General features: G+C 47.1%; 1 protein-coding gene across 1 annotated transcript in view; it reads left to right on the top strand.

The window, feature by feature from the left end:
- The window catches only part of IDS (iduronate 2-sulfatase), a 20,477-nt gene extending 8,583 nt beyond the window's left edge, over positions 1 to 11,894 (top strand). Inside the window, exons 5-9 of the mRNA XM_006869733.1 lie at positions 1,931 to 2,131; positions 3,416 to 3,586; positions 6,506 to 6,632; positions 9,319 to 9,492; positions 11,419 to 11,894. Of these exons, the coding sequence (XP_006869795.1) occupies positions 1,931 to 2,131; positions 3,416 to 3,586; positions 6,506 to 6,632; positions 9,319 to 9,492; positions 11,419 to 11,894 (1,149 nt within the window). The remainder of the gene's footprint in view (positions 1 to 1,930; positions 2,132 to 3,415; positions 3,587 to 6,505; positions 6,633 to 9,318; positions 9,493 to 11,418) is intronic.
- Positions 11,895 to 16,531: the final 4,637 nt, after the last annotated feature.

Raw genomic sequence — 16,531 nt, 5'->3', positions numbered from 1 at the left:
GGTAACCAGTGTCTAAGTTGCCCATGCCTATCAACTCTGTGTACAGAGGGGATGGGAATGATCTTTACTGTGAAGATTCCTTCCCTCATGGTTAGTATATTAAGCTATACGTCATTAAGTATAGGTCAAGTTAATCAAATTGTAGCAATTTACACTTCTTTAAAAAAAAAAAAAAAAAAGTTTTTCTTTTCTTTCTTCCTTGAGTTGAGTTCTGATCATCCAGCCATTGAAGCTAGGTCAGATGGGTGCTGTCTGCAAGTATGGGTGTTCCTGTGCATCTCCCCTTACTGCATATCAACTGAATGCTTCACTCTTCATTCCAGGTCTTTGTGGCTATGTCCTTGTTCATGGGCCCAGGCATCCCCAGGTCTCACCATACTGCTGGTCAGCCAGCTCTCACCATACTCCAGGTTGATGGGAGTCTATGTATTGTGGTTGCATTCAGCCCACCTCTTCATTGCTGCTTTCCCCCCATTTCCCCTCATCAGTACACCAGCGTGGTTGCCAGCAAGCTTACACGCCTGCTCGTGTATTCCCTTTGAGTTTCAGTCTTGGAAGGGGGTTTGCCCTGAAGGGACTTCATTGCTTGCTTTGATGGCTCCCTGGTGAACAACGTGCTTGTTCTTATACTAGTTAATCAGACTGCCATTTTTGTTTTGGATTTTTCCTGCTGGTCTTTCATTCAAGAAGTATCTTCTGTTCCTCTAGCTGCTCCAGGCTGGTCGGCTTGTCTTTTCAAGTGGAACTTTCCCACCTCAGAAAATTCTGGATGGGGATCAGGTCTTATACCCTACAAAGGTTCCGCAGGAAGCCTCTTTCACTGGGCAAGTTCTAGTACCCCTTGTCGGTATTCTGGTCAGTTATAGACTGAAGACGGACTTAAAAGCTTTCTATAGTCATGTTTTTGGTTATTTCTTTCTCTCCCCCTCAATTGTCTATTTTGCATAGTAGGCAAAGGAAACCAAGATTCTTAAGATAGTCAAGCATCTTAACATTAGTCTCCGTCTTTTACCCATTCAGACTATGCCTCAATCCCTGTAACAAAGAGCCCTGTTGTTCCGAGGTTGTGCATACATCACTATTTACTTCTAGCCCATGCAAACCTGCCAAAATGTTCTCCCATCTGCCTTATTCTTCCATTCCCCTCCACCTTCTTGTGTATTGCCCCCCCCCCCCCCGCCAACAACACCCAAATTATCATATGTCTATCCCCTGTGCTCCACCTTCGTTGTCCTGCTGACACCTCACCCCCCCTCAACCAACAAAGAAACTGTTTTCCCCCTTTTTGTGTGGGTGCTTTAATCTTTTACAATAATGTTTCTATGCAGTATTTCTCCTCTTGTGACTGACTAATTGCACTCAGCATAATGTCCTCAAGGTTCATCCATGTTATGCGGTGGCTTGCAGCTTCCTTGTTATTCTTCAAGGTGGCATAATAATATACTATTGTGTGGCTGTACCACAATTTGTTTATCCATTCTTCAGTTGATGGGCACTTAGGCTGAGACAGCTTCATTTTTTATCTTTGTTGTTGTTGTTGTTGTTAAGTATTGTTGAGTTGGTTCCAGCACATAGCGACCCTGTATAGGGTTTCTGAGGAGCAGCTGGTGAGCTTGAACTGCCAACCTTGCAGTTCAAACGGCTTTGCAGTCCAGCGCATTAACCCACAGTGCCGTATCAAGACTCCTTTTGATCATTAAGCTCCTGGATTTCTTTGAATTCGTTCTGATTTGGAGACAGTATTAAGCACAAGAAGCAAAGTACTGGTGGATTTCTGACTCCTGCCTGGAAGTGAAGAGGTCATTTTATTTTCATTCTGCTTCTGATAGGCCTGTTCATGCTGGTGACGTGAGTGTTAACTCCGTGGGCGGAACCTACGTGACTACATGTGGCTTATACAAAGCTGACTGTGTCTGTTTTCTTTGGAAAGACCTGTAGGGGGAAAGACGGAGAACTCCATGCCAACCTGCTTTGTCCCGTGGATGTGGCAGATGTGCCTGAGGGGACCTTGCCTGACAAGCAGAGCACTGAGCAAGCCATCCAACTGTTGGAAAAGATGAAAACATCGGCCAGGCCTTTTTTCCTGGCTGTTGGGTACCATAAGCCGCATATCCCCTTCAGATACCCTAAGGTAAAGGGATGGCTGAGAGTTGGTCCAGCACAACCACTAGTGCTATGTTGTTTGTTGGGGGGGTGGGGAGGGGTGGTGGTCGGGGTGGGGAGGGGTGGTGGTCCCATCTACTGTCTCGAGTCCCCAGGGATGCTCAGTAGACACTAGTATCCCCATGAAGTGAAGAAGATGTGATTCAGAGCTCAGGACCGAAAACTGTCCTAAGACATTTAAGAATCCTGTCAGAAACACTCGACTATCTACAAAGAAACCTTGTCCTTTGTGGCCTTGAACTCACATTGGGCTGGCTGATGGTTGATCACCATAGGGTGAGAGTCAGAGCTGGTTGCTAGAACTTGCAGTAAGGAATGGGTCTTGGGAAACAATTCCACCACTGCTTTTCCTGGCCCTGCCAGGTCTGACCCCTTCATCACGGGGCACTGGGTTGCTTATGGGACCCTTGCATCCTGTGCTGGCCAGCATGTCACTTAAAGCACATAGACGTCCCCTTTCCAGAAGCTTTCTCAGCTTTTCTCTGCGGCTAGAGTCACCATCCTGTGGATGCCATGAAGGTCACCCCTCATGGATAACGAGAGTAGAGACTACAAAGCAAGTGTTTTTGCTTTCTTTGGCCCAAAGACTTACAGTTTCCTTTAGGAGCCTGTGTGGCTTACCGTTCCTGTCTCTTGTACATGAAAGAGTTCAGCGATCAGGCCTGACAGCTCTCCTTGAAAAGGCTGGTGGTTTACAAGGCTGGTCCCTGGCTGGCATTGAGAATTCGAGAACCATGACTCCCTGTGTCTGCATTGTTCATCAGATGAACTGCTACTTACCTTCTGGGTGTTGACGTGACCCTTGGTCTCTGCAGAGTTTCCCTGGTGGATAGCATCCACCTGTGTTAGCACACTTGGGAAGCCTTAGCCTGGGGTCTCCCTGACTCTGTCCTGGCACCTTTTCCGTTCGCTAGTTGTGCTGTTTCTCCTTTCTCGGTAATGATCAGAGTTGTAAGAATGACAATATGCTGCGTCCTGTGAGTCCTCCAAGAGAGTCACCAAGCCTGAGGAGGTTCCTGGGGATCCTTAACACACCTCTTCACACCTTTCTAGGTAGAGGGCCAGGAGTTTGTATACGAGGAGAGAGCTGTCCCAGCTCGGTTCATGGAGACAAGTTATGTAATTTCCTTGCCATGGACCCCTCATGAAGGTGACTTATAGCCTAACTCACCGGTGGGGCATACTAGTGATCCTCATGGGCTTCCAGGAAGGGGAGAGCGACAGCCTCGTGCCTTTGTGTCCTCTCTCCAAGGAGTTTCAGAAGTTGTATCCCTTGGAGAACATCAGCCTGGCACCCGACCCCCAGGTGCCTACTGGCCTCCCCCCTGTGGCCTACAACCCCTGGATGGACATCAGACAGCGGGAGGACGTGCAAGCCTTGAACATCAGTATACCCTATGGCCCCATTCCTGTGGACTTTCAGGTACTGAGGACACACTTTGGGGTAAGGTTGGGCACATGTGATGTGATGTCATCGGCGAAGGCCCCTTTTCTCAAACATCACTCTGTAATGAAAGCCTTCTCCGTGCAGGCTTGGGGGCAGGGGCATCCTGGAGATCTTTGGGACATAGGCAGTGACAGGGGCCCAAGAATCTCCCCACCAATCTTGCCTCCCAAAGAGTTGGGGGGCATCCAGAGAGTTGGGTGACTCAGAAGCCATGGGCACGGTGGTGGGGAATGTTTAGTCCAGATGGCTATGCAACAAGCCAGTACTGGCAGGCACCTTGTGTGGAAAGTCTACACGGGAGCCCCTCCGTCTCACGTGGCTTGGTACAGAGGGAGCTGGGCCACCACCAAGGCCAGCTGTCTCAAGTTCCTTGGCTACGACATGGAGATGGAACAGCTACAGATGTGAATCCTCACATGGACTGGTCAGCCGCGGTCTTAGAACAGAGCGCAAGTGGTGGCTCTTAAGAAAAGCAATCTCTCTCAGTTCTGGAGGCTAAAGGTCGAAATCAGTCTTGGCCTTATGGCTTCCCTTTGTGGACTCTCTCCTAGTTTCAGAGCCTTCCTGCGATCCTTGGCGTTCCTGGCTTGGGGACAGGCTCTCACCTGGTGTCTGTCTCCCTCTCTTTGTCTCTTCCTGTGCCCACCTCAGCAGCCCTTTTGTCATCTTCCCTGCATCATGGCCTTCTTGCCCATTCTCTCTTCATTCTCCTTTCCTCCAGCTGCTGCCCCCTCCCCCACACCTGCTAAGCATCCTCTCAGGCAGCTCAGCAGCGACCTTGTGGACAAATGAAATCGATTCTTATGGGTCTGCTCTCTGGGGACTGGCCGCTTCCTGGGCTTTCTTGCCAGCCTGCCAGAGCCGCCTCGCCTCCATGCCCAGTCTCACCTATGATTCCCGGTACTGTCCCTCCAGCTCTGACCTCGTTCCTGGGGCCCTGCCTCCTCTTCCTGGTCCTCTGTGTCCCTGCTGCATACTGGATCCACCGCTCATCGTCTTGCTCAATCTCCCTGCATTCCTCTCCAGTTTGCAGGCTCCCCTTCTTCCCTCAGCCCAGTTCTTACCACGTGTCAGCTCCTCATCCCGACAGACTGCCTCGGCCTGCACCCCCGCCCCTTTCGCTCGCATTGTGACCTCTGTGCATGGAGCCCTGCTCCCAGTCTCCTACTCCCCATTCAGGCCTCTTCGTGGATGCTGCTCCTCTGGGCAATACTCATTCTTCTGGGTCATTCCTGGCCCCCTCCACTAATGAATGCCCTCATTTCCTTGTCTCCATGCCTGTGTTCTCTCTCTAAGGCCTAGGCCAGGAAGGAGTGGAGACCCTTGAATAGGACGCAGGCATGCTGACAGTTGTCTTTGGTCCCTAGGAAGACCCACATTCCTCATATTACAGATCCAAGACTATCTACCATCAAGTCTACGTAGGCCAGGGTTCATCAACAACCTTCTAGAACATTAGCTGCATATGGTGAGGAGAGCAGCTGAGTCTTGTGATTGTCCTCACTCTGTGGTGATGGAAAGCTGAGAGGGGGCCTGCTGATGAGGCAGGGGCGGGGAGGGGAAGCTGCCACTGCTCCTTTGCCTCTCACCCCTTGTGGGGGCTGTTGACCTCCTTTCTGATCATTTGTGAATTAGGCTGGGGGCTCCTTTTCTTTGGTGCATAGCCTTGTGTTGGCTTCCTGTGACTGTCACAACACTCTCTCAGAGTGGGTGGCTTGAGTATGACTGACATGTCTCCTCCCTCAGCAGGGGGGGGCCTCTCTGAAGGCTCTTTCTCCGAGCGCCTGGTGCTTACTAGTGATTCTTGTACACGCATGACACCAATCTTTGCCACCACTGTCACGTGGTATGATTCCTGTTTGTCTCTGTGTCCACATTCCCATCTACTAGAAGGATATTGGGAAGTATAGTGGCTCTGTGGCATAAGCACTGGTCTGCAAACCAAAAGGTCAGCTGGTCAAGCCCTCTAGCCGCTCTGTTTTCTGCTCCTGTCAACATTTATAGCCTCAGAGAGCCCATGGGGGTTGCTCTGAGTTGGAACAGACTCAAGGGCACTTAGCAACACCACCAACAGAAGGAAACCAATCATTAGGTTAGGGGTTAGGGCCTATCCTAATTCCTGATGACCTCATCTTTCCTAATTACCTCGGCAAAGACACAGATCCTATTCCCAAACAAGATCAAGTTCACAGGTACCAGGGATGAGGCCTTGAACGTATCATTTTGGGGAACAAACTTCAGCTTTCGAGGTCCCTATTGGGTTGAGGGTACACTGCTGTCTCCTCTGTTGGTAGAAATGAGTCTTATGTGATAGCCACAGTCTGGGCTGGGTGCGGAAGGGGTCAGAGGAAAGGCCCACTGAAAGCCGTGCGGATCTCTCTCGGCCAGCCTGCATCAGAGCATACGTAGGCTGGCATTTGGGGGCTTAGGGACAGTGTCTACACATGTATCCATCTTCTGGGACCTGTAAGAATACGTGAGGGTGACACACAGGGGTAGTGAGTGGTACTTGTAGCAATTGGGATCTATGCCCCAAAGTGAAAGCTGATGAACTTAGAAAAGAATTGGGCTCTGAGACCCTTGGGTTTTACTGTGACTCTGAGGGATGCAGATAGTAGGGAAATGCATGAACTGATCAGGAGGGATGCTCGGAAACACAATCGAAGTGCACCCCAGCAACTGGAACTGCGGCTGATCTCATTCATTACTTGGGAGCACAGTGGCTCTGTGGGCAAGGTCAGCCACTCTGAAAGAGAAAGATGAGTCTGTCTACTCTCCCAAAGCTTTATAGCCTCAGAAACCCTCTACAGGGTCACTGTGGGTCAGAACCCACTAGACTGGCACGTAACAGCAACAAGAACAACAACTCATTTTTCACTGTTTTCCAATTTGCAGCGGAAAATCCGCCAGAGCTACTTTGCGTCTGTCTCATATGTGGACACACAGGTCGGCCGTCTTTTGAGTGCTTTGGACAGTCTTCAGCTGGCCAGCAGAACGATGGTGGCGTTCACCTCTGATCATGGTGAGCTCTTTGGAAAGCGCCAGGATGGGGGTCACTCAGAACATGTGAACTTGGTGGTGAAATTTGCTGGTTTTCAAATTGTGAGTCAGTGCTGTCCAGCATCATGTTGTTGGCCTGGGACCTGCCTAGATGGAGAACTTGTAGCAATGCTTCGTATCCTTGGTGAAATTGGCAGGAACCCTCCACATGAGTGGGGAGCTTTTCTAACCCTCACTTCTAGAGTACAGGGTTGGAGGATGTTTGGTGCTTTGCCAAAAGATCTAGAACATTCCCAGCCCTCCCACTCCCATGCCTGCTGTCCCTTCTGCCCAGATTTGGGGTTCTCAGCTCTTCATCTTCTCTAAGGCTGCATCCCACTTTGCCCAGAAATGGAACTGAGTTCTTCCAAATGACATGAAGATCCTCCCTGATTCTGTATCCCTGGTGGCCCTAGAGGGGAGAGAGTGTGCTGGAAACGTGGAATGTACATGGGCACTGAATAAGGGGCATTTGACCCAAGCCTTTCGTTACAGAACTCTTCCCACCCTTTTGTGTTCTAGAAAATGGCAGGGCGTAGTGAAAGGAAATGGCCAAGACTGAATGGTGTGCTGTGTTTGAAAAACTTTCATTTCCCCTTCCTCATTTCCCCTGCTCTCTGCTGGGGTTCCCAGAACCCAGGGGACCTTATCATAAAAAATGAGAGTAGCCCACACAAAATGGCCCTAATGCAGCTTTGGGGTGACACAGCTCCCCTGAACCCTCCTAGAATGCTCCTGTCCTGGGTCACAGAGAAGTAGATTTCAGACATGGTTCTGGTGTCTCCCTCCCCCACTGCAATGGTCCCTGACTTTAGCCCTGTCCCCTCTCTCACAATTCCCTTTTCAGTCAACAGTATCCCTACCTAGTCTCCCCTTGCCTGGTGCCCATTGTTCTTTGACAGCTAAAGGCTGCCTGGTTTGATTACTGGTTGGGGAAAGCACTGTTGACTCCAGAGAGCTGCCAGCCCTGTTTTGGGGAGCAGATGTGCTGTGGAGCCGGCTCTGACTCATGGTGACCTTGTGTGAGCAGAACAAAACGTTGCCCAGTCTAGCACCATCCCCATGATCACCGGTATGCTCAAGTCCAGTTTGGCGGCCAACCCGGAGGTCTCATCTTCTAAGCCCTACATCAGACATTGTTCTGTTTTGAGCCATAGGATTTTCAACAGCTGATTTTCAGAAGCAGATCACCCCGTGCCTCTTCTGTCTGTCTTAGCCTGAAATCTCCGCAGGAACCTGTTCACCATGAGGGATCCTGCTGGTATTTGAGATACAAGTTAGCATAGCTCTCAGCATCACAGCAACACACAAGCTACCACAGTGTGACAAACTGATAGATGGGTGGTGGCTAGCTAGCATATGCACCATCCTATTGCTAGTGTCAGCAGGTAGGGTTGTCAGCAGTGAAATACACATGTATTTTAGTCTTGACCCTACCACAGCTGTTTAGTCTTTTTTTTGAACACTAAATACTGAACCTATCTCCTTTATCATATATATTTGTAGTATCAAAAAGAAGGCTGAAATATGAAAACAATTGGGAATGGATGACCTTGTTTTGCAACAGATATTTTAAATCTGGGTTAAGGATCTGAGAATAAAAGTTGTAGTTTTCTGTTTAAGGTATTGACAGCAATGAGGTTCGTTTTGGGGTATGGTATATACACCTCAGTGTAAAGAAAATAAAAACATCCTCACAACTCATGACTTTAGGGATCTCCATAATTTGTTTATTCATTGAAAGGTTTCAGTAAGCAGCAGCATGATAACCACAGAAAAGAATGAAGTTGTCAAGGATTTCATTTTGCTTAGATCCATAATCAATGCCCATGGAAGCAATAATCAAGAAATCAAATGATGTCTCATATTGAGCAAATCAGCTACAGAAGATTTAAGTGTTAGAGCAAAGATACCACTTGGAAGACTAGATGTGCCTGAACCAAGCCATGATTTTTTCAGTCACTTCGTATGCCTGTGAGAGGTGGACAGTGAAAAAGGTGTTTACGAAGAATATTGGACTGCCTTTGAATTAAGGTGTTTACGAAGAATATTGGACTGCCAGAAGAACACACCAACCTGTCTTGGAAGAAGTACAGCCAGAAGGCTACCCAGAAGTGAGGATGCTGAGGACAAGCTGTCAGGAGGGACCAGGGTCAGAAGAAGGACATCATCATATGTGTTAGAGTGGAGGGTCATCACAAAAGAGGAAGAACCCCCGGCGAGACAGATTGACACAGTGGCTGCAGCAACCATTGTGAGGCTGGTACAGGACCGGGCGTAGGGTTGCAGTGAGTCAGAACTGACTCTACACCTAACAACAGCAAAAACATACCTTATCAAATGACCTTTTTGAATGTGAGCAATTGTGCCATGGTCTCAAAACTCACTTATGGATGAAAACCTGAGCTTGTGAGACAGGACAGGGTAGAATAGGGGTGGCATTATGACTTCAGGGATCTCCATTATTTTCTTTTCTCATTGAAAGGTTTCATTCTCTGCAACAAATGTTTAACTTCGACTACAGCAGGATTGAGGCAAAATTGTCCTTTTTGTGGTGATCTTAGTGGAATTTCTTCTTGGTGATGAGTTCTCCCTCCTCTGGAAAGGAAATGGTATCCAGCACGGACAAGATGTGATGTAATTCTTCATTTCTCTTTTTTCTGAACCAGGATGGTCTCTTGGTGAGCATGGAGAATGGGCCAAATACAGCAACTTTGATGTCACCACTCGAGTGCCCCTGATGTTCTATGTTCCTGGAAGGACGGCCTTGCTTCCACAGGCAGGCGTAAAGATGTTTCCATACATCGATCCTTTTGATTCCATCTCAGAATTGATGGAGCCAGGTATACAATGTACTGGAGTGCTCAGCTGCTAACTGAAAGGTTTGCAGTGTGAACCGCTCCCACTTTCTGGGAGGTAGATGTGGCAGTCTGCCTCCATTAAGGTGACAGCCTTGGGTTTGAGGGCACACAACAACAATAACAACACCACCAACAAATGAATCATGGGCCAGGGTCAGTCCAGTCTCGTTTTGAAAATGTCCCATTTATTTATTTTTCCCTCTTACTGCTTATGGTTTTGGTGGTATTTCTTAAAAAAACAAAACAAACACCAAAAGCCATTGCTTAACCCGGACTCACTGAAGTTTGCTCCCGTGTTTTCTTTTAAGAGGTTTATAATTTAAGCTCCTGCCATTTCAGTCCTGCATCCATTTTGAGCTGATTTTCATATATGGTGTGAGGGTAGGGGTCCAGCTGTACTGTTTTGCACATGGAGACCCAGTTGTCTTAGCACCTTTTGTTGACGACATAAATTCTAATTCTGGTTTAAAGAGCAGAAGTTAGTCATACTCGCCACAGTTCAAAGACTTCGTTGCCACAGGTGGTTAGTGGCTACTGTAGTGAATAGCAAGGAGCTCTAGTAGTGAAGTGGTTATGAATCGGGCTGTGAACCGCATGCAATGTTGATAGTCTGAAACTACCAGCTGTTCCGCGGGAGAAAGATGAGGCTTTCTGCTCCCATAAAGATTTGCAGCCTCGGAAACCCTGTGCAGGGTCACTATGAGTCGGAACCGACTCCACGGCACATAACAACAACAACGTAGTGAATAGCACAGATCTAGAACATCTCTGTCATTCCAGAAAGCACTCTCGAACAGAATTCCCTTAGATTGTTGCTGGTTATGAGCAGGGTCCACCTGGCTGTTAGTGGATTCCACCTGTGAGCTGTTTTCTAGACTTGTCCACAGGTGAGCAAAGTATGCCTGCCTTGAGCATAGAGTAGGGAGTGACACCATGGCCACTTGACATAATCTGACCACTTCCATCACCTCTATGGCCTCCATCTTGGACCAGGCCTATATAGTTTACATTGCCCTTGCAGTTCACAGTAGCCAAAGTGCTCCGTGGAAAGCCCACGTCAGGTCGTATGGCCCTGCTCTGGAGCCTTCAAGCCTGTGCCATCTCACTCTCAGGTGAAGTGCTCTCAGTGGCTGGCTCCCTGACTTCATCTTCTTACACATGTCCAGGCCTGTTGTTTTTTACAGGGTCTCACATTTCTTCACTATGAGTCGGAACCGACTCGAAGGCACTTATAACAACAACACTTTTTGGTTGTGTCTGGTGGCTTCCTCATGAACTAATGTCACATCAGAGAGCTGGTCCTTTTATTAATGCTAACTCGGCACACGGTGTCCTCCAGCTTCTTGACATTGTAAAGGAACCTTTAAAAAACAGACCAAAACAAAAACAATTTTTTTTTTTACTATTTTCCTTTTTTTTTTTTTAACGTTACTTACAAACGAGGGCTCTAGTAGAAAATACAATCAGGCAATGTGAGCAAACCCATGGAGATCCAGAAAGGCTAGACTGCTGAAGGTCTGAAAGCAAGAACCCTCTGACTGGAGCTCAACATCCAGTGAGGATTTAGATTTTACTGATGGATGAAATACACCAGTCCAGAAAGGAGTAACCTTGCTCCCCAACAGGATTTTCCATGATGCCACTTGCCCGAATTCATTACTACACTGGTTCCTAAGTGCCAACAGACCAGAGCCACCTTCTTTTTGCATCCTCTTTTTGTATGAGCAGGTAGCGGACGGTGAGGGGCTGAGTTGGTCTTGCTTCTAATAGTCTTTGGCTAAAAGAAATGTCAAAAAAGAAAAACGAGCAAACACGTGGCACCTGGGCAGGCCACCTCTGTCCTCCCGCTTGACTGTGTGGCCAACTTCTGTGATGTAATCGATTCTGTCACGTTGCTTCCTGTTTTAGGTGGGCAAGCTGAAGAACTTGTGGAACTTGTGTCTCTCTTTCCTACGCTCGCTGGACTGGCGGGGCTGCCAGTTCCACCCCGCTGCCCGATTCCCTCCTTTCATGTTGAGCTGTGCAGAGAAGGCCAGAACCTTCTGAAGCATTTTCAGTTTCACGACTCGAAGGAGAATTCAGACCTCCATGGTAATCCCCGTGAGTCCATTGCCTACAGCCAGTACCCTCGACCTGCAGACTCCCCTCAGTGGGACTCTGACAAGCCGAGTTTGAAAGATATAAAGATCATGGGCTATTCCATCCGTACTATAGACTATAGGTATACTGTGTGGGTTGGCTTCAATCCTGAAGAATTTCTGGCTAACTTTTCAGACATCCATGCAGGGGAGCTATATTTTGTAGATTCTGACCCTTTGCAAGATCATAATGTGTATAATGACTCCCAAGGTGGAGAATTCCTCCCAGCATGGCTGCTGCCTTGAATTTTGCCAACCACAAAGGGCAAATGTTTTGTGCTGGGTAGAGAAGGCATTAGAGTTGGTTATTTCCTGAAGACCCCTCATATTGGAGGCAGCCCACGGGGTGGGCCATGAAAACATGCATCAATAATTTGGCTTAAGAATTTGTGATAGTGAAACCTTTGAATTAGTCATCATTAATTTAAAATTGAACGACTAAATGCTAAGTGAATGAAGTTAAAATTTTGTCATTCTTTTAGATATCATTGATAGGTAATTTTCAATACCCCAGGATTCAGTTCTCTTTTCCATATATATCAATAGCCCCAAACAGTCACAAAGGCTAGGTGGTGGTAATGAGTGGGCTTAGTCTGTTATCTTCTACAAAAGAGATGGAACACTCACTGCTAAGACTTGCAAGCTTGACGCTGACAAGAAAACAGAAGTCTCTATACTTCTGAGAAGAGTTCGCACCTTTCTAAATAAATGGTTAGTGTGGTCCTGGGGAGTCCTGTAGGCGCCGCACTGGACTGCTAGCTGCAAGGTCAGTGGTTCCCACCTGCCAGCTGTTCCTCAGAAACCCTATACAGGATTGCTATGAGTCAGACCCGACTAGAGGACACTTCACAACAACAACAACAACGCAGTCCTGCACTGAGATCTTTCCTTAACAAATGTTTCAGTGTTTAAAGGAAAGGTTTGTGAAACAAAATATGGCAAACTCTGTGTTCCTGTAGTGAAATTGTATTAGAAAATGCAAGATAGTATCTGTGATGGTGACTTCAAATCAGTGCAGTTTCAAAGACAACCCGTGCTTTTGTTTGGCTTGTTTGCATCTATGGGAAACAGGAGCCTTTTCTTGATGGCTCTCATCACTTCCACTGTGATTTGTACAGTTCAGGCTGTGAAGTCCTCATGACGTATCTTCAGCGTGTTTCACTCCCTCTCTTCCTCCGCAGTTGGTTGTTGTTCCTGGGTGACAAGTACATACGCTGCATCCTTTTTTTCTGGCTTGATTTCTGGAAGCGTGATTTCAGTACCCAAACCCTCCAAAGTCTATTTTTGATGAAGTTGTAAGCTGATCTGGGCTGCAAATGTTGTCCGTTTTGGTTACCTCGTCTTGGAAGCCGTCCCCAGGGCTCCCAGGGGCCCCTCATGTGTCTGTCTGTCTCTACTAGAAGCGCTCTATGAAGGCGTAGCCCCAGAATGCTTCAGCTCTCTGTGGGTTTTCCTCTTTCTTGGCTTGGCCTTAGAAATCTCTCCTGTTAGGTAAAGGCTGTATTTCTCGTTCAGTGGCTTGCTATTATAAAACCATCTTACAGGCTTTGATTACTTTGTGTATTTTAGGCATGGGACCCAAGTTAGAGCTGCTTTTTTCTTTCCTTTTGTTCGTCTCCAACATTTATTGGGATGCACAGTCACTTTCTGGTGTTCAGACAGCAGTGCTACTACGCTACCACAGCCCTCTCTTTGTTGCTTCATGTAATCTGGCTTCAGCCCTGCTGAACTGGACTGGATGTATTTTGCGCATGGTATCTGGTCACCTTCAATTGTTTATTCGGTTTAGTGGAAACTAGAGTGACCTCAGAAATGTTGAATGGCACTAGGTCAGTGGCTCACAGACAAGAGGACACCTTAGAAGCGCCTGCTAGGCCCGCCAGATGAACTTCAGAGTCAGCAAGTCTGTGGTCTGAGGATTTCCGCTTTCCATCAACTCCCAGCTGATGCCGCTGGTCCAAGAGCCACATTTGGAGAAAGACTGTCCTGCTCTGTGCTGTGCTGCAGGACTCACTCGGCACATGTGGCTCTTGAAATTCCAACAATCTTTTCTCCCCGTTGCCTCCTTCTCCCAACCCCTGATTTCTCCTTTGTCCTGATGGATTTGCCTATTTAGATAATTCATATAAGTGGGTTCATTCGTATCTGTTTTTTTGTGTCTGATTTCGTTCACTTAGCACGTTTCCAAGGCTCATTTATGTCATGGCGTTGATCAGAACACCATTCTTTGTGGCAGTACCACATTGTGGTTCTTCATCTGTTGATGGGCACTTGGGCTGTTTCCAGCTTATTGGGAATAATGTGGCCGTGTACATGTGTGCGCTTAGCTGTTTGAGTCTTTGCTTTCAGTTCTTCTGGATAAATACCCAAGAGTGGAATTGCTTGGCCACCTAGTAATTTGATGTTTAGCTGTTTTCCATCGCACCTGCACCATTTTACAACCGCTCCAGCAGTAGATGAGGATTCAGTCCAGTGTCTGCATACTGGTTTCCAGTAACAGCTAGCCTAGTGGGTATTGTTTTGTGGTTTTCATCCACATTTCCCTGATAAATTCTGTGCTCCTTGGCTATTTTTCTATCTTCTTTAGAAAAATGTCTATTCAAGTCCTTTTCCTATTTTTCAGTTGAGTCATTAGCTTTTTTCCCCGTAATTTTATACTCTTATCTGACACATGGAATAGTGGTGTGGTGCTATAGGATAAGCACTGTATTGTTAGCTGAAAGACTGGCGACTCAAACCCACCAGCTACTCCTTAGAAACCTATATGGGGTTGCTGTGAGTCGCAACAGACTCTACAGCACTTAACAACAATCTGATACATGGTTCCCAAATATTTTCTCCCTTTCTGTAGGTTGCCTTTTTGCTTTCTTGAGAAGGTCTCTTGATGCACCAATGGTTTCCTTTAGACGAAGTCCACTTTATGTAATGCTTTCTTTTGTCCCTTGTACTTTTGGTGCTCTTTGTAAAACCCCAGTGCTTACCCCAGTACCTTTCAGGTCTACTCCCATGTTTTCTTTCTTTCTTTCTTTTTTTCTATGTTTTCTTCTATGGACAGTTTCTTGTAGGTATGTTTTTTGTGTTCTTATATTTAGGTCAATTTGAAGTTCATTTTCGTATCCACTGTGAGGTAGGGGGCCAGCCTCACTCCTTTGCAGGTGGAGATCCTATTGTCCCAGCACCATTTTCTGAAGATATACATAAAAATCAAAGAGAAGTTTAAAGAACAGATGTCACTTGCGCTCGCCATGGCTCAGGTGGCCCTTCACCACCTGTGGCTAGTGGCTGCCTTGTTGGACAGCAGAGTTACCCTAGATTGTCACGGCTTGTGAGCTGCCTCCACCTGGTTCCTCCTGCGAGCTGCCCGGAGGTGAGTCAGGTATGGAGTAGGGAGTGTCACTGGCAACTGGCCTCTTCCTTGTCACTGCCATTGCCACTGCCATCACCCCAGCCCTCTTCCCTCCTTTCCAAGTCGCTTTCCTCTCCCACCTCTTTCCTCCCTCGTTCCCAAAGGAATCCATGTGTCTTCCTAGAATCCCTCTTTAACTTCCCCTTTGAGAACACCGTCAGTGCCTACTACTGGGTCTAGACGACCTCCGCAGAGCAGTCCGAGTCTTCCCTTTATCCCACAATGCCCCTTTCCTAGGCGACCACTGGTCCCTCCTTGCCCATGCACATCCCACCCTCCCCCAGTTCCTAGGTTGTCCACCCCCCTCCTCTCTGCATCGATTCACTCATAACCATCTTCACCCCCCAGCTCCTGCCCCCCAGCTCCAAGAGGCTGAGGTTCCCGTGACTGTAGACCACGTGCAAGATCTGTGGTTTCTGATTATTAAACGGATGTGTTGACTAGGGAGAATTTGGATAGCACCTAAGAAGTTAAAACAAAACAAAACAAAAAACCTTCAGTGTGTTACGCAAAGATAATCACCTTTGGTCTTTATTTAGTGTGGTTTGTGTACATTATTGGGATCAGACTATGTTCTCGATCATGTTCCTTTGTATTTTCACTGTCACTTGAGTAGTATCTGTGGTTGCTGTAGATTTTTGCCATGTTCTTTCACTGTGTAGTTTTATCATGATTTATTTCATTGTATAATTATTAGAAATTTTCATTTTCACCAACTTTTCAATATTGTAAAAGATGCTAGGATGGACAACTTTGGTAATAAAATGGTTTCAGATGTGTATTTCAGATGATTCCCTTGGGATGTACTCTCAGTACCCAATTGTCAAAATCACCTCCACTTGAAAGCAACCAAGTAGACAAACAAAAGCATTAAGCAAATAAACCAACAAAACCCTATGAACAATCGTGAAGGTGGTATCTTCCTTATGTTTTGAGTCCTTTGCTCGCTAGAGACCACAGTCCTTATGACCTCCATATGACTCGTGGTCATTTGGGTTGTGAGCTGTGTGCATCTGCCTTTATATTCTTGCTCCAAGTTTCTGTTTTTAAAGCAACCAGACCAATTGGTCTTTTCCTCTGTGACTTTTCTTACTGTGTTTTCCTGTTAAACATGGAGAGATCCCTCTACCCCCTGCCTGGAATTGTGTGTGTGTGTGGTTTTGTTCTTCCGCTTCAATGACCTTGTCTCTCAACTCAGTTTTCAAAGAACATTTGCTCATTGCAGAACATTTGGAAGCTATCCACATGCACATGCCCAGATACAGACCTTTCTCTCTTCACTGAGCTGAAATCTGCACATTTTTGCTTACCCTACCTGGTGTGGCACTGTGGGTTAGTGCACCAGACTGCAAAGCTGTTTGAACTTCAAGGTCGGCGGTTCAAGCTCGCCAGCTGCTCCTTGGAAACCCTATACAGGGTTGCTATGGTAGGAATCGACTCTACGGCACTTCACAACAACAACTGGGACACAGTGGTT

Source organism: Chrysochloris asiatica, unplaced genomic scaffold, assembly GCF_000296735.1.
Source record: "Chrysochloris asiatica unplaced genomic scaffold, ChrAsi1.0 scaffold00134, whole genome shotgun sequence".
Taxonomy (NCBI): Eukaryota; Metazoa; Chordata; class Mammalia; order Afrosoricida; family Chrysochloridae; genus Chrysochloris; species Chrysochloris asiatica.
The sequence above is the reverse complement of the archived record's forward strand: the minus strand, read 5'-3'. Positions and strand labels throughout refer to the sequence as shown.